Source organism: Protopterus annectens, chromosome 12.part0 (assembly GCF_019279795.1).
Source record: "Protopterus annectens isolate FY-2018-M chromosome 12.part0, PAN1.0, whole genome shotgun sequence".
NCBI classification, from domain to species: domain Eukaryota; kingdom Metazoa; phylum Chordata; order Ceratodontiformes; family Protopteridae; genus Protopterus; species Protopterus annectens.
The window spans coordinates 505,156,785-505,179,369 of record NC_056746.1 but is presented as its reverse complement, the minus strand read 5'-3'; the positions used below and the strand labels follow the sequence as shown (position 1 = coordinate 505,179,369).

Genomic DNA, 22,585 nt, shown 5'->3' with positions numbered 1-22,585 from the left:
CTGCCTTATCACCCTCTCAATTTGTGACTTTTATAGGCGCAGAAATAGACACAATCACCATGTTAGTTCATCTACCAGCAGAAAGAGCGCAGAAACCTCAGACAACAAATTCTCTGTCTACTACCCCTACAGAAAGTTAAGGCAAAGACAGTGCTGAAACTTTTGGGGACCATGGCTTCCACCATAATGTTAGTCCCTCTCGCCAGATTACATATGCAAATTCTCCAGTGGCTTCTATCATCTCAACAACTGCCTCTATCTCACCACATCTTCATAACAGAGTCTTGCAAAAAGGACCTCCGTTGGTGGATTCAACCCAACCAACTAACAACAGGCACCCCATTCCTTCCTCGCCAACCCTTTGCTACTGTGACCACGGATGCCTCACCAATAGGGTGGGGGGGCATTATCTAGGCAGGACTGTCCAAGGCACATAGCAAGATCACAAAGCTCACCTACATATCAGTGTCCTAGAGATGAGGGCAGTACTTCTAGCACTGCAAGCACTTCACGACTATCTTTCTCTAGGGATGATAGCAATCCAATCAGACAACATGTCAGTGGCATGGTATCTCAACAAACAAGATGGAACCAGATCTTACCCCCTTTGTCGAGAGGCTATTCATGTTTGGAAGTGGGAAATATCTTCCCAGTGCTTTCTGGTGGCAACACACATCCCAGGGATGACCAACGTGATAGCTGACAAACTCAGCAGGGCAATCCTGATGCCACATGAGTGGTCTCCGAATCAGGAAATAGCGGAACAGATCTTCCGCAAATGGGGATGGTCTTGCTGCAATCTCTTCACCAGTCCGATCAACTTCAAATGCAGCAGCTACTTTTCCCTTATCCCCCCTTCGGGGGAGTCACTGAGAGATGCACGTGTTCACGATTGGTCCCTGGGACTCCTTTATGCTGTCCCTCCTTTTCCTCTCATATCCAAAGTGATTCAGAAAGTGAAGCTGTTGGGAAGCAAAATGATTCTCATCACTCCTTACTGGCCTCATCAGATTTGGTTCCCCTTTCTCAGGCCTCATCTACTAGACGATCCATGGACTCTGGACCTAGTGCCAGACATCTTAACACACATGTCAGGCTCCCTTCACCCCTGCCTCCACACCCTCAACTTGACAACGTGGCTGCTCCAATTCCATCCCTAGTAGGGCTTCATGATTTTTCACCTGCTGTAACCCACATCCTCACATCTTTGCATAAACCTTCCACTAGGAAGTTATACACTAGCAAATGGAGAAGATTTTCCATCTGGGCTAAAGAAAGTAATGTAGATCCTTACACTACATCCATCCCAATGGTCTTGGAATTCTTGTCTGAACTCTTCCATCAGGGGTCTGCTGCTGCCACTATTAGGATTCAATTGGCAGCGATATCTAATTTTCATTTGGGTCAACATGAGTCTAACCTGATGTCAAACAGATTGTGTAAAACCTTTCTTAAAGGTGGTACCTTGCTGAGACCCCCCCCCCCCCTTTCAGGAACCGGTAGCTTCCTGGGATCTGAACTTTGTCCTATCCAAGTTAACTTCACCGCCTTTTGAACCTGCTCATTCATGCCTACTGAAATTTCTGTCTTGGAAGACTTTGTTTCTAGTAGCCATCACATCAGCTAGACAAGTGTCAGAGTTACAAGCACTGTCTATTAAGCCTCCTTACTTGATTTTTCCATAAGGACAGAGTTTCTCTTCATACAAATCCTTCCTTTATCCCTAAAGTTTGCTGTTACTCTAATTTGAACCAAACTATAGAATTACCTGTGTTTTTCCCCAATCATTCTAATGTAGCAGAAAACAAATTTCACCAGTTACATGTTCACAGGCAGTTACGGTTCTACCTCCACAGGACTAAGGAACTCAGAAAGTCAGACCAATTGTCCATATCCTTTTCAGATTCTAGACTAGGTCTGCCAGTCTCTAAAGTGACTGTCAAATTGGATGCCGAACTGTATTTCCTTTATTTACTCCTCCAATGGAAAGACTCTACCATTCAAGATTAAGGCTCATTCTACACGATCCCAGTCTACATCTGCTGCCTTCCATGCCTTAGCGTTAAAATATGCCCAATAAATTTATATTGATATTTATCAATATAAATTTATTGGGCATATTTTAATGCTTTTTAGAATAGCGGAATGTTACGCTGATATGTATGAACGACATCTGAAATGGTGCGATTTCTTTTTAATAGTTAATTAAGCTTAGCTAATTGATGTACATTTTTTATGTAAAGTGGCTTAATTGATTTGCACTTGTTTGTCTGAAGAAGGCAGGGTAAGGACCTTGCCGAAAGCGCTCATTGTAATAAACTTGCTTTTTGGAGTTTAGCCGGCTTTTATTGATTCCTGCCCACTTTATTTTTAAGTTTTATAGTGTTTTCATTTTTGTTGTCTTATCATACATTTAAATGGATATCTGGTTACTCAGTGGAACCAAGAGAAAAGACACAAAAAGAGTGAAAAGTATGGAGGTGAAAGATAAGACTGGAAACTATAGGACATACAACTCCACTCCCCCTCTCTAAACCTAAATTCCCAACTGGACAATTTTATTATCTACACAACTTGAAAAGAATTAGAAGACAAAAGTTGTTTAATTACTCTAAGACAATAACAAGCTGATTGTAATAACTTAATCTGGGAATTGTGTCTCAGCTTCACAACCAGTAACCTGTAATGTGCCCTTTGACTGTCAAAAGTATCACCTATAGCCTTGCAATGTACATTTCACTTTCACAAGTAGTACCACTCTGAGCAGCTTACATACTACGCAGCAGTACAGAGAGTTGGACTCTTCCCCTTGTATCAGTAAGTATAAATTATTTTGTAATGTGGCCTGAGTTTTTAAGTGTTGTGTTTAATATTATGTCAGTGTCTTTTAGTATACTTTATTGATCATATTGGGATTTGGTTTATGTGAGCAAGGACTGAAGCATTTTTTCATATTTACTTTTATGTTTTGTAGGCAGAACTAGAACGATGTGAACATTAAGCAGCAGTTTAGAGATGAGGGTGTAGTGCAAAGGTTGCACATGATTCAGGAGTTTGGAATCAGGGAAATGAAGATATGAATATTCATGAAAAGCAATAGTTCTCAGATTTGCATACTGGTAGAATAAAAATTCTAGTAACACTCTTATAGGTTGTGGTGCTTGTGATTTCAATTTGGAATTCCAGATAGGTGCTGAAGACATACTCCCTAAAATGAATATGGAGTGACATGCTTAAACACAACTGAAGATACACATTTACGTATAAATGTCTTTAGATTTCACCATGTGTTAAGTCCTTGATGTTACAAATCCCTGATCATGCTACCTGTTCTTTTAGTGAAATGCCACAATATCAGTTCATAGGATGCTTCTCCTTTTCTTGTGGTTGTATAATCATAGAGTTAGTTTATCTAAGTAAGGGGTGGGGAAAAGCTCCCATATGGTGGCACATGGGTGCTTTCCAGCCTGCAAAAACATTGCTTGTTGGGCAGCTTGCTTTTTATTTTTGGAGACTTATGTTGTTCGTCATTTTGGATACAAGAATTGGAAGTTGATGGTTATTAGGGGAACCAAATATGTAATTGTTACTCATATGTATGCATTTGTCATATTTTCCATAGCTGAATTAATAGTTCTGTGACAGGAATAGAATTAGACCACTGGCAGGTACCAGCTCACAGATTAGGATGGGTGAATGTATGCTGCACATGATCTTATGAGTTTTGGCCATATGGAAATGAAGATATTAACGTCTATGAATAGCACTAGTTATGCAGATTTGCATACTTTTAATCTTTTTGATTATAACTCCTATAATGAGTTTGTTGCGTGTGGGTCATGGGCAGTGCCAGCAAACAACATATGAGAGAAAACAATAAAAATACATCATCCTCCAGTGTTTAACATGAACTGAACTGCCGATGCAATAATTATTTATGAATATATTTCACGAAATGTGGTCTATGATCATATTACTATCAGTACTGAGAACCGTGTACTACTTGGACAGTATTGAAAGGTATTGTCTACCTCCTTCTAGAAAACTTTGCCACTGATACATAACTGCTGTCTAGTACAGCTGTAAAGGCAGAACAACTTGTTTGTCAGATTATGATAAATATATTCTTCATCTCTTGTGTCAATATCTTGTCAGGCATACATGTCAAAATAGTAGGTGACATCTCATTTTGAAGATCATATCTAGATGGATAAGTTTGCTGCAATATTAGGTGTCTAGCTATTAAGGTTAAGAGCAATATTATCACCCACTTGAAAAATATTTGAAAAATCTGCATAATTTCAGTATATGTTGCAAATTTTATAATCAGGATTATGAGTTGGAATGTCAGCACCACAAACCATTGTGAAGATCTATGTGTGCTGAATATATTTTGTATTTATACTCTTTGTGTGGCTGTGAGAGTTAGAGTTATGAATATTTATTCAGGAATAGGTTTACAAAATGATTTTTTTGAAAAACAGCTCTGAAAATACTGTCTTCCTTGGGATGAAGTTATCAGCCAGCATTCTTGAGATGTTTTGAATGAATATAAATTTTATACAATTCATTTCATACTCCATTGCAGCTGACTAATAAAAGCTAATGATTCTTTTCTGTTTATAATTAAATTATTAATTCATATAGACTAGACTAGTTCTTCTCTCAGCCATAATTTAATGTATTGCTGAAATAACCAATATCATGCAAGATTCTGATGCATGATGCTTTGCATATACAAATGTTCAAATATTAATTTCGTTTTTTTCTGATCACCTTCAGCATTACAATCAAAAGTTTAGTATCGAATGGTAAATTTTTAAAATTCATTTAGGACAGGCACTGACATGCATCTAAAACATGAGAACAGTGTGACCTTGCAGATATCCTAATATTCCTAAGACAGATATTCTGATGCTACATTCAAACAAAACTGTTTTGATGAAATTAATACAAAGAAAACTTTTCCACGTTTTTCCAGAATGCAAAAGAAGACCAAACTGAGAAGAGCAATTCAGCAGTCAAAGCTCTGACTTGGCGTCCTAACAGTGGTAAAGCTACAATCCCACCAGGTATGACTATCCTTACAAAGACTGACTAAATAAAAAAAAAAATGCTAATAGTGAAGGATCATGGAACACACATAGTCTTCTTGTTGTCAGCATATTTATTTACTACTAAAGGTGCTTGCTACTTGAGTATAGTATTTTGGGGTCTATATTAGTTCGCTGAAAGTGTATTTCAGTGAACATCTAATCATCAACCTCTATTCAGAGAAAATCACTTCTGTAATTCGTTGAATTTACCAAGAGCAATGACATACTTGCCCCGCAGCACAATGGGTGAACATCTCACTTTGCCCCCCACACTCCTCCTAACTATATATACCAACTCTGAGATCGCACTACAATGGATTAAAGGGCAAAGTTGTGCAGTTGGTCAACTACCTCTTTGCCCTTGGTAAATTCAGCAAATTGCGGAAGCAATTTTCTTTGAATAAGGGTCGATGATTAGGTGTTCACTGAAATACACTTTCGACGAACTAATATAGACCCATATTTTGTAGAGGCAAAAACAGAAAGTGTCTCTTTCCCTTATACATTTACATTTATAGCTTGCTCAGCATGAAGTGCCAAGCCTCTAAGTCCAACTGTGTGTGTGTGTGTGTGTGTGTGTGTGTGTGTGTGTGTAAGTATGTGTGTGTCCGTCTGTCTTTTCAGACGTGCATGAGTCTTATCATGGATTATTAGTGCCAAAATAGGCAATGGCTCCCTTACAGCCCCAGAAATTAAAGCATGTGCTGGAATATTAGGAAGTGCAACCAATGGCAACATCAGGTGGGACTAGTATGATCATTACCTTCAGACATGACCTGTGCCTTTATATAAAAATACAAAGGCAGTAGTACAGAAACATTACAAACACTATATTATTTATGTATTTATTTATTTGAGCAAGTTGGTGAGCTGGACTCATGGGAGCCCATTTTACTTATTTTATTTATGAAGGAGTTTATTTATTTGTCAACCAGGTAGACAAGTTGGTTTGAAAACCCTTTTCAGTTATGGCTAGGATCATGAGGCATATTTAAAGCATGTAGAACAGTACTTTTCTTTATCAGTCCTTTATATGTACTGTATTCTTAGTACTCAACTTAGAATGTTTGGTAATGCTTTGTTTACATTTATGCCGCTGTTTATGAAATTGAGCTGTGCCTCAAAATGGTCCATCTGGATCAGCTCTCTACCGAGGTTCATAAAAAAATAAATGAAAGCAAATAAAATAAGAGTTAGGCATGCAGGATTATAGAATATTTATAGTTAACCAAAATAATTATAGGTTCATAGATAAGTACTAGGCTAGCTGCCCTTTCTGGCCATTTTAAGCCTCAACAATTTCACTTTTTGTGCACAAAATAACCTATTCCATTTTGTTATAGACTGGTCTTACCCATCCCATGGTCAATAATTATATATTATTGTATATAATTACTGTCAGTATTATTATATTACTATTATTTACAATAGTTAGGAAAATCTACATCAAGAGAGATTTGAAACCGCTTCTTGCATGTCAGAGAGGATTGTAAGACTGGAAATCAAGTAGTTGGTTCAGAGGTTCATTGCAAATGTAAGTTTTATGTAGATCGTTTAATAAGTCTGTTAGAGTTGATTAATGAAAAGCAATATTTTCTTCTATGTCTTCTATTTATCATTAAGTGAGTCAGTTATCCATGCTTCTTAAAACACTGATAATCAAAAGTGTTAAATACAAAGTCAGAAAAGTAGATGGTAGTGTATACTCAGAGTTTATATTAAGTAGTCATCACCATCACCAATAGAATTACAACAAAAGTGCAAACTACTGCAACACCGATGGAATGATCTGCAGCAGGCAACAAGGTAGCAACCTAAACGGTGTGCAGTCCAATTGGGGGACTTTGATGTTGCCAGGATGGATTAAGAGATGTTGCAGTTAAATAATATCAGGTTATTATGAAACAGTACTCCTATCTGAGGAAAGTTCTCAGTGCGATCTGAAAGATGAGCTCTGCCACAAAGAGAATCAGTATTCCAGGAATTGGAACTACTAATAGAAAATGTTTGCTGTAAGAAGAAGCACACAAAGAGAGCTAAGAAAGTGTTGATGAACAAATTCATTTGTTTATAAATCTGAATGATAGAACATATGAGAGAGTTAAGGGTGGTACCAGGAGATAATAGACCTAGGTACAGTTTAAAAGAGTAAAATGCTGTGCCAGTGGTAAACAGACAGTCTTTGGTGACTATGTGTGTCTTGTTCTCTTTATTTTGTAAAGTCTATATATTGGCGCTTGAGTTGGTGGTTATGATAATCAGTGCAAGATTGTAGAATAGGGAAAGGGATCTCATTGCCATCTAACATCTTTGGTAAGCACATGAGCAATGTTATAGTACACTGAGCGTTGAACTGAGCATTTAAATTGTGTCTTTTTTTTATTTCTGGATGGCAGGAAATAGATAGTTGGGGGGGGGGGGGTCCATCTAGAAGACAATGTATTTCTATACATGCACTGTTTTACTTGCACTAAGAGTGTGTGAGGACACATACCAGTCTTACTAAACTTTGTAAAACTAGTCTTAAATGCAAAATAGTATGTATTTTTTAGTTAGTAACTGAAGTGTAGCTAATTAGATGAAACCACACCCATTAAGTAGCAGGAAATATTAACTCAAGATGGAGGCTGTGAATAAATCAGAAGCATACATAATTGCTACAATAAGATGGCTGTCTGTCTGAATTCAGGATATTAAGGATGGAGGATTGTGTAGAAGAGATTTAATGTATGGTTTAAAAAGAGAGGGGGGGTCAAATGACAGAGGCATGAGTACTTCTCAGGACTGGATGCAGTACTAGGTGGTCTAGGCAGCTGCCTAGGACCCAGTACTGGCTAGGGGTCTGGCCACAGCATTTAAGTTAACAAAAAAAAGTTTTCCTGCTCATGACCGCAATATTTGATGTTATGTTGTCCCTATCTTGCCTTCCTTCTTGTTAGTTGAGTTCGGAGTCAACCCTCGGCTCCAACTCAGCCGTATTCTAAAGCTCGAGAGCTTCCACTGGCTCGAGGCTAGACCCTATCCCATCATGCCTAGCACTAGTTACCCGAGATCTCGTTTGCCGCTTGAAGCTTTGGAATTGCTGGATACTGGCTCAGGCTAAGTTTTTGAATTTTATTATTATATTCTGTATTTAAATCTTTATATTTCTCCAGGATTCTTTCTGTAGTTTAGTAGTGTTTGTTTCGCATCCCTATCTCCGCTTTCTGGTTGTTATTGCTGTTGTTTACGCTATCATATTTTTCTTCAGGCCTATTCCCCCTTTCAAATCCATTTTTTGTTAGAGGATTCTCCCTTGCTCTTAGTCCATTTCAGTTAGAGGGCTTCCCCTTATTCCCTCCTTCTCCCTTTCTGATAAGGAGTAGCTGTTTAAGTTAGTGGCTCTTCTCGGTTGGGGGGGTTGTCATTTAACTTAGTGGCTCTCCCTTTTCCATTACCTTTTGCTTTTGCTGTTTATTTAAAAAAAAAGTTAGCTATAGCTTTTTCGTGGTTATTGTAGATTTGTAGATTTCCTGTTCTTGATATCTATAACCTTAGTGTATTGTACATTACTGCATTATACTTATTGTTGCAATAATGTCCAAAGAAGCGCCCAAAGAATCCAAACCTTCTGGATTAAAAAAATGTGACTTGTGCTCCCAAAAAATGTCTTTGACTGATGGACATACGAAGTGTGTTTATTGTCTAGTAGCCGTGCACCTGCAGGACTCGTGTTCTATTTGTCATGCTTTCAGTGCCAGAGTCCTGCAGGAGCACAAAAACAAGCTTATTCTGTGAGGTTTACTAAAAGGGCCTTTGGACACTCCAGTGGCTCTCGGATTATGTGGCTCAGGCAGATATGACCCTAGCCCTTAGTAGCATCCTGCCTTCGCCCAGAATGATACCACAATATAAGGACAAAATGACTTCAACAATTGGCTAAGCTTCTGGTGTCATTCAAAGGGGATCCAGTATCTCTCTGGCTGGGATGACATGATCGACAGACCACGATGCTTTGCCATAGATGGTCTGCACCTGTCGGCTCTGGGATTCAGGTTACTGGCTAAGGCGCTTGCCACCCCTATAGTGCCTTTTTTAGGCAAAGTTCAAAGGACAAAACCACCACCGTAACCGGTACAAGCACGCAAAATCTGAAGGTAATGCAACTCAATGCTAGAAGTCTAAACCTCAAAATGCACTCTCTCGAGGTACTCCTAAAAATGGAGAACATCGATATTTGTGCAGTAACTGAGACCTGGTTCAAGGCTTCAGAAAGCACCCCTGCAATACCAGGCTACAACTCTTACCACACTTTTCGGCCACCAAACCAGGATCGAAACCGGGGGGAGAGCCTCTAAGTTAAACGACAACTCCCCCAACTGAGGAGAGCCTCTAACTTAAACAGCTACTCCTTATCAGAAAGGGAGAAGGAGGGAATAAGGGGAAGCCCTCTAACTGAAATGTACTAAGAGCAAGGGGGAATCCTCTAACAAAAAATGGATTCAAAAGGGGGAATAGGCCTGAAGAAAAATATGATGGCGTAAACAACAGCAATAACAACATTTTCTTGCTGCCATTAGTTAATTCTGCCTAAAACGCTGATTTTCTAGAGTTTCTGTGATTTAAAAAGCTTGTTTCAGCTACATATTGTACTTATTTTACTGCCTGCACTTTAACAAAGTCATTTTTGTGTTTAAATTACCTGTTTAACTGTTGTAGGCTACACACTTAAGTGTGATAGCCATTTCTGTGCATATAAAGTGTTTTTTTTTTTATTATATCTGCTTTATTTTCTGAAAAAAAAAAAAAAAATATATACTTGTTTTCCCACCTTTCTAAGCTAGTATAGTCCAGTTTTCAGCTTAGTGCTGAATTCAGGGCTGTGTTACTGTGTTTGCCCATACCTTACTTGGATAGAAGGAAGTTTCTCTGTTTATTGTGAGAGAGGCAGCTTTGAGCAACCTATCTGTCCCTGGAGGAGTGGTTTCAGCCCAGAAATTAGTAGTTTATTGGCCATTTTGGGCTAATTTCTATCTCTTTCATTTCCCTGCTATAAAACCAGCATTTGCAAGGTTTTTATGCTAGTATACAGCTCAGCAAGCTCCTGCCTGGTGCCCTGCAGAGTTCTACAGCAGCAGAGAGACAAAAGAGAGACTTTAGAATGATTAAGTATCAGTTTTCTGCATTTTCTTGCTGCCTTTAGCTAATTCCGCCTAAAACGCTGATTTTCTAGAGTTTCTGTGATTTAAAAAGCTTGTTTCAGCTATATATTGTACTTATTTTACAGCCTGCACTTTAACAAAGTCATTTTTGTGTTTAAATTACTTGTTTAACTGTTGTAGTCTACACACTCAAGTGTGATAGCCATTTCTGTGCATTTAAAGCATTTTTTTATTGCATCTGCTTTATTTTCTGAAAAAAAAAAACACTTGTTTTCCCGCCTTTCTAAGCTAGTATAGTCCAGTTTTCAGGTTAGTGCTGAATTCAGGGCTGTGTTACAAGTTTCTGTGTTTGCCCATACCTTACTTGGATAGAAGGAAGTTTCTCTGTTCACTGTGAGAGAGGGAGCTTTGAGCAACCTATCTGTCCCTAGAGGAGTGGTTTCAGCTCAGAAATTAGTAGTTTATTGGCCATTTTGGGCTCATTTCTATCTCTTTCATTTCCCTGCTATAAAACCCACATTTGCAAGGTTTTGCACACCAGGCAGCGCTGGTTAGCTAGGGTATAACTATTCCCGGCTCCACAAAGTCTACTCTCCAATTTTTCCCTTGGAACTAGACAAACTTTTAACTTAAGTACTCAAACCATTCACTTCTCATTCCGGCACTTGCTCAAAACTCATAGCAAGCACTAATAAACCTTAGCACTAGACCCTCCTATACTGTAGAGAAGGACAAGGCTGTCTATTCGACCTTACCAGCCAATCAGTAAAACAGTTCACTGTACCTTTCCAGGCATGTCCAAAGGGCAGTTTCAGGTGTACTCTCCAGTCCAACTGGTGAATCTGGGCATTTTGAAGCAATGTTACAATTGCCTCATGTACACAGACAACCCTCTCCTCCTTCCACCAAACACTAATACATGCGAGAGATGCAATTATACAGCCAAACTGGAGGCTAAGCTCTCTCAACCCAAGACTGGACCAGGTAGTCAAGAGGAGAAGGGAATTACTTGCATCACACCACCAGTCTCACATAGACCTATGAAACCAGCACCGGCAAATGCACACATAAATACACAAAAGCATACTCGGAGGCTCTAAATAAAAATCTGCAAAATCAACAGAGACCTCCAAAGCAGACATCCAAGCAACCTACACTCCCCCAACACAACCCATGAAACACATACTTCACAAAACCAGTGTGCCACACAATCACAGCCCTTAAGGCAAAATAACATACCCAACACACTAGTAATAAGTGACTCTATAGTCAGGCACACTGACGTCCCACTCACTAGGCTGAACAAAGAAGAAGGTTACTGTTAGCTGCCTGTTGGGTGCTAGGATCCGCCACATAACACAAGCACTCAGGTCACTCCAGAACAAGTACAAATATGACTCTGTCATTGTCCATGTTGGTGTGAATGACCTGAGCTGTACCTCCCTGGACTACATGAAAAGAGACATGGAGGAGCTCTCTAATCATGTAGACCTGCTAGACAGGGGTCCAGGGAAGTAAATAGTGTGGGAAGAAATAGCCAGGGAATTGTTATGGCTAGACTTGTATGGACCCTAGGGCTAATAGCCTAGTACCAACCTATGGAAGGGAATCAGGCTAGTAAATGCAGGGAAATCCCCCAAACCGACACCTCTGTCAATTCCGACCTCGGAGCCATTGAGACATAAAGAGAAATCTACTAGTTCATTGGATCCAAAACCTCTCTGATCCGAGAAGTCGTTATCTCCTGCAGTTCTGTCAGTGTCCTCAAAGCTGTCTAGGCATCATAAAAGGACTAGATCTCCTTCTTTGGAACTGGTGCAGTCCACTTCACAGTCACTGCTTCTACAGTCTGTGACAAGCAGTCACTGATCGCCCACCCACTCGTCTCGATCATCCAGAAGTCTTTCAGAAGATGATGTGGAGAGGGCGGTGAAGAGAATTCTCAAGACACTGGCTCTCGCCAAAATATTATCAAGCCCAGCCCATATTGATGTGGAGTGGACTACTCTACCCCCGGATTGTCTATTCCTCCTTTGACTCACCTGAGCTCAGAGCAGGGCGACAGAGATAAATTCTCTGGGAGGCCCTTCGAGCACTCCTGAAAGGGGGCTCACCTGTCCACCTCTGGAGGCAGATGGGGGAAGATTGTCACTGTACCCAGAAGCCTAGCAAGATATCACCAAAAACCTCCAGTCTCTCTGTTCCGACATCCACTCTGATTTCCTCAATACCTCCGGCTCCGAGGTGTGGAGCGACATTGGACCCTTGTCTGACCTCGCTCTCCCTCTTGGAGCATCGGCGCAGGTGAGCTTGGCTCTCACATTAGCCTTGGAGCCATCACCCTTGGTACAGGAGAGGTCTCTTGACTCTTCGGAGCCAGGGACACTCTCAGGCCGGGAGTGTGGTGCCTTTGAGGTGATGTGGAGTGAGCTGTCCTCTCAGACAACTCCTCCCTTGATGTCAGCTACTCCATCCCCTAAGGAGCCAGTGTCTTCCCTCTCACCATCCCTCCATTCTAAGCACAGGAAACCAGTGCCTCATGCCTCCCCATTGGGTGACCCTCCCTTCCGAAACCTCCCCAGAGCATTGTCCTGAGGAGGTCCCTCAGAAGAGGACATATAAGAGGAAGCATGTGGACTCCCCTGAGTCTCTGACATTGGAAACAGACTTGGAGGACTCAGAAGGGTCCCCATGGTCCCCCTCTGAGGATGTCTCATTCTTGGACATCCTGGAAATCCTCAAGCAGAGGGGTGGCTGGAAGTTCTTTTCCCCTTCTGAGGATGAGTCTGTGTACCTGGATGCATTCGGTTCCCGGCCTTCTACCTCTTGGATGTCTCTGCCCTTCGACCTGCTGCTAGGGTTAGTAAGTCAAAAGACATGGAGCTCTCCAGAATCGATGGAACCAGTTCTGCAGAGGCCCAATAAATTCATAACGGCCCCAGATGACAAATCCTTCCTAACCAAGGGTGTGCCAGTTGATGCTATGTTGGTGGCGGCGACCAATAAGAAGGAATTAGCAGAGATTTATACTTCTGTCCATCTGCCGAATGTCCCATACGATGGACAGACATGGGAACTGTGTCTTTTCTTCAATGGCCTTTACTCTCAGGTCACTGAATTATTTATCCCATTTCACCTGTCTTCAGAGGGATCTCCTGAAAGAGCTAGGACATACCCTACAGAATCCTACAGTTATGGGAGCTGCCCATAAGACTGCTTCTTGGCTTGTGACCTTATCTTCGGAAGTTAACTCCTCCATGCGGCTTACCTCCTATGCAGCTGATGGAGCAGGCAGGGCTGCAGGCACAGGAGTCGCCTTATGCAGACATTCTTGGATGTGCCTTTGTCAATTTGTGGAGCCTTTCAAGTCCTCCTTTACCAGTGCCCCCATTGATCGCTCATTGATGTTCAGGCCTAAGGTAAAAGACTCTAACTAGGTGTGAGCAGGATGGCAAGACTCTCTCTCTGCAGTGGGAGTAAATTTTTCTGTGCCTTCTAGACCATACCCTAAAGGTCAAAAGGGCAGAAAAATGTGGTTCTGGAAATCCCAGGGAACTTCACCTGACGCACGTGGTGAATTGCCCCCCCCCCGGGGCAGAGGGGGGAATAATAATGGGAGACACCGCCCTGCAGCACAGGGGTACACAGAGTCAGGGCGACAGAGATACATTCTCTGGGAGGCCCTTCGAGCACTCCTGAAAGGGGGCTCACCTGTCCACCTCTGGAGGTAGATGGGGGAAGATTGTCACTGTACCCAGAAGCCTAGCAAGATATCACAGAAGATACATGGGTACAGTTGATAATATCCAGGGGATACAGTATTCCTTTCTCCATGCCACCACTTCCCCAAAAACAAAAATCCATCCCAGATGTGCCACCCAATCTGAGGGAACAAGCAACTCTAGAAGTTCAAAATTTGCTAAGAAAAAGAGTCATCCAAGAAGTCCCTGCAGACCAAATTGGATCTGGAACTTGCTCAAGGTTCTTTTTAGTACCAAAGAAAACAGGGGACTGGAGGACCATTTTGGACCTCAGCAGACTCAAAAAGTCTGTCAAAAAGACAAAGTTCCAGATGGTGACACTGCAGTCCATACTTCCCTTTCTGGGAAAGGACATTTGGATGTGCTCTATCGATTTCCAGGATGCGTACTACCATATCAAGATGGACAGGCGATCCAGGAGATTTCTGTGCTTTCGGCTGGTAGCCAGTCACTACCATTTTAGAGCTCTGCCCTTTGGCTTCACCAAATGCATGGCAGTAGTCACAGCTCATCTGAGGTGTCTAGGATTCTGGGTGTTTTCATATCTGGATGACTGGCTCCGTACCCCTACCACTGAGCATCGACTAACCGAGACAAGGGACACCACAATACGCCTCTGCTCTCAGCTAGGCATCACTATAAACTATGAAAAGTCTGCCTTGTTGCCTTGTCAATATATTACATTTATAGGAGCAGATCTAGACATCCAAGACATAATAGCAAAATTGCCGCAGGAAAGGGTGTTGACTATTCGACACCAAGTTGCAACTCTAATCGGGAGGAAAAAGACTCAAGAAAGATTTGTTCTGAAAGTCCTGGGATCAATGGTGGCAGCAATAACTCTAATTCCCTTGGCGCATTTCCACATGAGGTTATTGCAGTGGCTCCTCTTTGCTCAATGGTCCATGCAAGATCTACCCATGTCCCATGAAATTCTCATGACGGAGACCTGCAAGAAGGATCTAAAATGGTGGCTTCAGTCCACCCAGCTGACGATTGGCAGACCGTTCGTCCTCTCCCAACCAGTGGCCACAGTGACCACGGATGCTTCCCAGATTGGGGGGGGCATTATCTGGGACATACTGTTCACAGAACTTGGCAACAACACAAGTACCATTTGCATATAAATGTCTTCAAGATGAGAGTGGTGCTCCTGGCATTGCAAGCATTTCACAGCTCTCTCCCCACATGGACGATTGCAATTCAGACGGACAACATGTCAGTGGTATGGTACATCAACAATCAAGGCGGAACCAGATCCTACCCCTTATGTCGAGAGGCCCTAAGAGTATGGCAGTGGGTGATGTCCTCCCAATATGTTCTGATCGTGACGCACATTCTGGGGAAATCCAATGTGATAGTGGACAAGCTAAGCAGGGTTATACTTATGCCTCACAAGTGGTCCCTCAAACAGGACATTGCGAACCAGATCTTTCGCAAGTGGGGGCCAGCCTTGCTGCAATCTTTTTGCCACATCCATCAGTGCCAAATGTAGCAGCTATTTCACCCTAGTCCCCCCACCCAGACAATCACCCAGGGATGCACTTGTTCACGATTGGCCCCCTGGGACTTCTGTATGCCTTTCTCCCCTTTTCTCTGATTCCCAAGGTTCTTCAGAAAGCAAAAGCGGTGGGTTGCAAGCTAATGCTCATTGCCTCCTACTGGTCTTGTCAAATCTGGTTCCTGTTTCTATGGCCCCATCTTCTGGAGGAGCCTTGGATCCTGGACCCAGCTCCAGACCTGCTGATGCATCAGTCGGGAACACTCCATCCTTCCTTACAGACCCTCAAGCTGATATCTTGGTTCCTCCACTTCCCGGTTTAGCCAGGCTTCCTGATGTCTTCCCAGCTGTACAACATATTCTGATCTCCTTTCACAAATCCTCTATGAAGAAATGGTTCTCTTGTTGGGCTGTCAAAAATAATATTGATCCTTTTACTGCACCCATTTCAAAGATACAAGAATTCCTGGCTGAAACTTTTAACTAAGGAGCAGCAGTAGTAACTATCCGAGTTCACTTGGCTGCTATTTCCAACTTTCATGTGGGAGAAATGGGTTCCAATGTTATGTCCCACAGGCTATGCAAAGCTGTTCTGAGGGGTACTGTCCTTTTGAGATCCCCAGTAGGAGAACCACTTCATCCTTGGGAATCTAAATTTAGTCCTAGCTGCCTTGATTCTTCCCCCATTCAAACTGGCTAGTTCTTGTGCTCTAATATTTTTGACTTGGAAAACTATTTTCTTGACCGCCATTACCTCAGCTAGGAGGGTATCAGAATTACAAGCCCTTTCCATTTGTCCCCCTTATTTAATTTTCCACAAAGATAGGGTTTCCCTCAGGAACTAACCCTTCCTTTCTACCAAATGTTTGCTCAGAGTTCAGTATGAATCAATCGATAGAACTACCAGTGTTCTTTCCGAACCATGGCAACAAGGCAGAGTATATACTCCACCATCTGGATGTTCATAGACAATTACATTTCTGTTTGCACAGGACTCAGGAATTCAGACAATCTGACCAATTGTTTGTATCCTTTGCAGAAAACAAAAAGGGAACTTCAGTATCGAAAGTGACGTTATCAAAATGGATTGCAGATACCATTACTTACGTCTGTAACTCACAGAACAAACAACTACCAGGGAAAATTCGAGGACACTCAACCAGAGCTTGGTCTACCTACACTGTCTTTCAGGCCAGACTGCCTTTAGACTCAATTTGTGTGGCAGCTATGTGAGTTAACCCCCATACCTTCATTACTCATTACAAAGTAGATGTGGCCTCCTGGAACAGGGCATCCTTTGGGTCCACGGTTCTTAAGAGTATATTCCATTGAGCCACCCAAGAAGAAGGTGCTGGGGACGCAGTCCCAACTAACAGGAAGGAAGGCGCGATAGGGACAACATAACATAAAAAAGTTATGTACTCACCATAACATTCCATGTTTGTTGTCCTTGATCTCACCTTCCTTCTTGCATCCCACCCTCCTTTCCCCTCCTGGAGGATCAAGAGGAGTTATCTATCTTTGGCTATATAGGCCTTGTTTCCCTTCCTGCCTTATGAGTTGTATAGAATTCGAATTTCTTCTAATGGCTTGATGGTTTTGTCTTATATGTATGTAGTTATATACACATATATATGTCTATAGTTATATATCTGCATATTGTGATCTAGTGTTATGGGTTATCACAAACGAGATCTGGGTAACTAGCACTAGGCATGATGGGATAGGGTCTAGCCTCGAGCCAGTAGAAGCTCTCGAGCTTTAGAATACGGCCGAGTCGGAGCCGAGGGTCGGCTCTGAACCCAACTAACAAGAAGGAAGGCGAGATCAAGGGCAACAAACATGGAACGTTATGGTGAGTTCATAACTTTTTTTTTTTAAGTGCTTTCTGGCTTACATCTGACACAGCTGCTGTTTTCAACAGTCCTCCAATGAGATGAGATGCAAACTCTGTGTGCAGCATGCAACATGCAAATGAGAGATTGAATCACTGGTTCAATATTTAATTTCAGAGTGGAATGGGGAATTGTGAAGTGGTGCAGAATTTCTTTTAGCAACAGTACTGTGAGAGAGGTGGGATTTCTAGCAGCAGTAAGTTGTGTGTGTGTGTGTGTGTGTGTGTGTGTGTGTGTGTGTGTGTGTGTGTGTGTGTGTGTGTGTGTGTGTGTGTGTATGTGTGTATGATGTCCCAGACGGAAGTATAGAATTACTCAGAGTGAAATCCTGTACCACGGCTAATGAAGGCAGTAGTTTTAAACCTCAACACCAAATGCAGACTTCCATTAATTGCTGTAAAATCATTGAGAATTAGAGCTTGGTGTAAAGGAAGGAAACTGATTATAGTAAAGAGGAGCTTCAGCATATGAGCCATGCTGTTTGGATGTGATATTTTGTATCCTTATTCTGTTGAATGATGACAGTGTGTTTATTACTCAGCTGTGAATAAAATGGACAGCATGAAGTATATGATTTTAATTTCAGTGTTTTAACTTTTAATACATTTTTAATTTAGCTTGTTTTTTGTGGGCACACAGGTTTGGAATGCACTGTGTTTGGGCTACATCAGTTTGTCTAGCATTTGGTGCAGATGACTAGGGCTATCAGCTGTTAAAGAGTTACTTCCTGTAGTACATGGTTTAATTCCCTCAACCTTCAATGTTATGTTGTCCTATCTCACCTTCATTCTTGCTGGTTGGGTTCGGAGCCAAACCTCGGCTCTGACTTGGCCGCATACCAAAGCTCGAGAGCTTCAACTGGCTCGAGGCTACAACCTATCCCATGAAACTTAGCGGCTGTTCCCCAGATCTCATTTGCCACTTGAAGCATCGGGATTGTCTTTGCTGGCTCAGGCTAGTAATTACCTTTATTATACATCTTTTTACTATATTTTTTCACAAAACTTTCTATTAGAGTCTACTGTACCTTCCCAGTCCAAGTAGAGTGCTCGTGTGCGTGTTGTTTTATTACTTGGGTGTGTCTTCAGCTGTTCTCTTTAGGGCCCTTGTTTTGTCTTCTATCCCCCCTAAAGAATCCATGTAAGTTAGAGGATTCTTTCTCTTTAACCTGTTTTTTTCTTCAGGGCTTCTTCCCCTTTTCTTAAGGAGTCACCGTTTCAGTTAGAGGCGTCTCCTCGGGTTGGAGGAGACTGTTGATTAACTTACAGACTTCTCCTCCTCCCACCCCTTTCCTTTCCTAGTAAAAAAAAAAAAAAAACTCTCTTTTATATTTTCTTCTTTCTATTGTAGTTATTGTTAGTTGTTATTGTTGTTGTTGCTAGTATCTGGTTTTCCAAGATGTCTAAAGAATCTGTCAAGGAGTCGAGACAATCTAGGTTTAAAAGTGTGATTCATGCACCCAGAAAATGTCTCTAAAGGACGGACACACAAGTTGTTTGTATTGTCTAGGAGCAGTCCATCTTCAGGATTCTTGCTCCATTTGTCATGGATTTAGTGCAAGGGTCCTACAGGAGAGAAAAATAAACTCATTTTGAGGGGTTTGTTGAAATGCCCTTTTGAAGAAGGTAATCAGGCCTCAAAATCAGACAAGACAAAAAAGTTGGCTTCAGTGTCTGAGCCGTCAAGCACTCACAAGGAAATAGTATCTCTGGAGCCAAAGGTTATCAGTTCCAACAAACCTGGTCCTCCCTCAGTTCCATCTGAGTCTGCAGAACCATTGCGGAACTAAAAAAGGAGTCGGTCACCGTCATTGGAACCAATACACTCGGTACCGCAATCTCTTTTATTACAGTCTGTGGCAGGTAGTCACAGGTCATCGACCCATTCCTCCAGATTATCGGATGATGACGTGGAGCAGGTGGTGAAGAGGTTGCTGTGGACACAGGCCCTGGCACAAATTCTTTCGAGCCCAACCCATCAGTACGTGGAGCTGACCACTGTATCTCAGATGCTATCTATTCCTACTCCAACTCGGATGAGTTCAGAGCCAAAGTGTAATGAAGTTGTTGTGCTGGAACCGGCGGAGCCAGTAATCACCCACGATATCTCAGCTCCAACATCTGCTCTGATCTCATCGATGCTGTCTTCCATCGAGGGATCTGGGAGCCAACATTCCTTGGTCGGCTCTTGGGGGGGGGGGGGTCGAGTTGGACCCTTGTCGGAACCGACTCTCTGACTCGGCGCTTCGGCACAGGTGAGTTAGGCTCCCACATCAGCCTCGGAGCCACCCTCCTCTGCATCGGGGAGATCTCCCGATCCCTCAGGACTGGAGTCTGTCTTGGCCCAGGATCGAGATACCTTCAAGGTGATGAGGAGTGTGCTCTCCACTGAGTCTGCTCCACCTTCAGCTCTAGCCACTCTTCCCTTTAAAAGGCTGGCATCTACTGATTCATCATCCCTCCATCAGCACTAGAGTAGAGAGTCAGTGCCCCAGGAAACCCCAGTGGGTGGAACATCCTCTTCGACACCTCCCGAACATCCCACCGAGGAGGTCCCTTGGAAGAAATAGTGTAAGTGGAAGCACATAGACTCCTCTGGGTCTGTCACTTCTGATACCGATAAGGATTCAGAAGGGTCCCCATGGTTGCCCTCTGAGGATGTCTCTTTTTCAAACATCCTTGAAATCCTTAAGTAGAGGGGCATCTGGAAAGCCCTCTCCTCTTCTGAAAATGAGTCAGTATACCTGGATGCATTTGGCTCTCGACCCTCCACCTATTGGGTGTCTCCGCCCTTCAACCAGCTCCTGGGTGTTATGAGTCAGAAGGTGTGGGACTCTCCGGAGTCAATGGACCCCATTCCGAGGAGGCCAAATAAATTCAAAACGGCCACAGAGGATAGACAATACTTAAAAAATGGAAATTCCAGTATATGCGATGGTGGTGGCAGCGGCCACAAAGAAGGAGTTAGCTGAAACTTCTGCATCTGTCCATCCACCGAACAAGGTGTCTCGTACGATGGACAGATATGGGAAGCATATGTTCTCCTCAGCGGCCTTTACCTTATGGTCACTGAATTACTTATCACATTTCACCCGATTCCAGAGGGATCTCCTTAAAGAGCTAGGAGATACCCTACAAGGTGCTACAGCCCAGGGTTTATCAGATAAGATAAATTCCTAGCTTGTGACCTTAACCTCGATCACAAACTCCTCATCTCCTACATAGCTAATGGAGCGAACAAGGTACCATTCACAGGAACACCTCTTAGGAGACATTCCTGGATGCACCTTGGCGAGTTTGCTGAACCCTTCAGATCTTCCTTTATTGATGCCCCTTTTGATGGCTCATCTTTGTTCGGGCCAAAAGTAAGAGAGACTCTCACCAGGAGCCAGCAAGATGACAAGACTCTATCTGCCGTTGGAGTGCGTTTTTCCGCCCCTACCAGACCTTATCCTAAAGGTCAAAAAAGTGGAAAAATGTGGTTCTGAAGGTCCAAAGGAGCCTTGTCAGACGCTCATGGTGATCCTTCCCCAGGGGCAGAGGGGGGGGAATAACAATGGAAGACGCCATCCATGCAGCGGGGGGGTCCGCAAAACCAGGGCGACAGAGATACATTCTCTGGTCGGCCCTTCCAGCACTCCTTAAAGGAGGCTCGACTGTCTGCCTCTGGAGGCAGTCGGGGGAAGACTATCACTGTACCCAGAAGCCTGGCTGAAACTGACTCAAGACAAGAGGGTACAGTCCATTATATCCAGAGGATACAACATTACTTTCCACTGTCCACCTCATCTGTCAAAGTCTATTCCAGACATTCCACCTGATCAAAGGGATCAAGCAACCCGAATTTACTCAAGGTTCTTTTTAGTTCCAAGAAAGACAGGGGACTGGAGACCAATATTGGATCTCAGCAGACTAAACAAGTTGGTAAAGAAGGCAAAGTTCCAGATGGTAACACTGCAGTCTATACTCCCTTTTCTGGGACAAGATGATTGGATGTGCTCTTTAGATCTTCAGGACACATTCTACCACATAAAGATGGACAGGCGTTCCAGAAGATTTCTACGCTTCTGGCTGGGAGCCAGTCATTACCAGTTCAGAGCTCTGCCCTTTGGCCTCACTGCAGTCCCCAGAGTATTTACCAAATACATGGCAGTAGTCACGGCTCATCTGAGATGTCAAGGATTCCAGGTGTTTCCATATTTGGATGACTGGCTCCTGACTGCCACCACCAAGCACCTACTAATCAGAACCAGGGACACCACCATCCATCTCTGCTCAGACTTAGGCATTACTATAAATACAGAAAAAATCTGCCTTGTTGCCATCACAGCGTATTACCTTTATAGGTGCAGATTTAAACACAAATGATATGGTAGAAAAACTGACTCAAGAGAGTATATAAATGCTACACAGTCAAGTATCTATCCTACTCAAAAAGAAAAAGATACAAGCAAAATTTGTCCTCAAGGTCTTAGGCTCAATAGCAACAGCGATAACACTAGTCCCATTGGCACACTACACATGTCGATATTACAGTGACTACTCTTAGCTCAGTGGTCCATGCAGGAGTTACCCATGTCTCACAAGATTCTCATTATGGATTCCTGCAAGAGGGACCTACTATGTTGGCTTCAGTCCACTCGGGTAACAATGGGCAGACCATTTGTACTTCCCCAACCTGTCACTACAATAACCTCTGATGCATCCCAGATAGGGAGGGGGCATTATCTGGTACAGACAGTCCAAGGGGTTTGGAAAGATCACGAGTACCATTTGCACATCAATGTCCTAGAGATGAGGGCAGTGCTTCTGACATTGCAAGCATTTCAGAACTCTCTTCCCATGGGGGCTATTGCAATTCAGACAGACAATATGTCGGAGGTATGGTACATCAACAAATGGGGGGGACCAAATCCTATCACCTATGTCGAGAGACCCAGAGAGTTTGGCAATGGGCAATTTCTTCCATCGCTTTCTGACAGCAATGCACATCCTGAGGAAATCCAACGTAATAGCAGACAGGCTAAGCACAGCAATTCTCATGCCTCACGAGTGGTCCCTAAATCATTAAGTTGTGAATCAAATTTTTCGCAAATGTTGCCAGCCTTGCTGCGACCTTTTTGCCACTCCATTCAATGGCAAATACAGCAACTACTTTGCCCTCATTTCCCCTCCAGTTGATTCACAGAGGG

General features: G+C 42.7%; 1 protein-coding gene across 3 annotated transcripts in view; it reads left to right on the top strand.

Moving 5' to 3' along the window:
- VWA3A (von Willebrand factor A domain containing 3A) overlaps window positions 1-22,585 on the top strand; it is a 2,208,650-nt gene that overhangs the window by 1,517,790 nt on the left and 668,275 nt on the right. For all 3 annotated transcript variants that reach the window (XM_044089639.1, XM_044089638.1, XM_044089640.1), the window contains one exon: window positions 4,982-5,072. In XM_044089639.1, coding sequence (XP_043945574.1) covers window positions 4,982-5,072 — 91 coding nt within the window. The remainder of the gene's footprint in view (window positions 1-4,981; window positions 5,073-22,585) is intronic.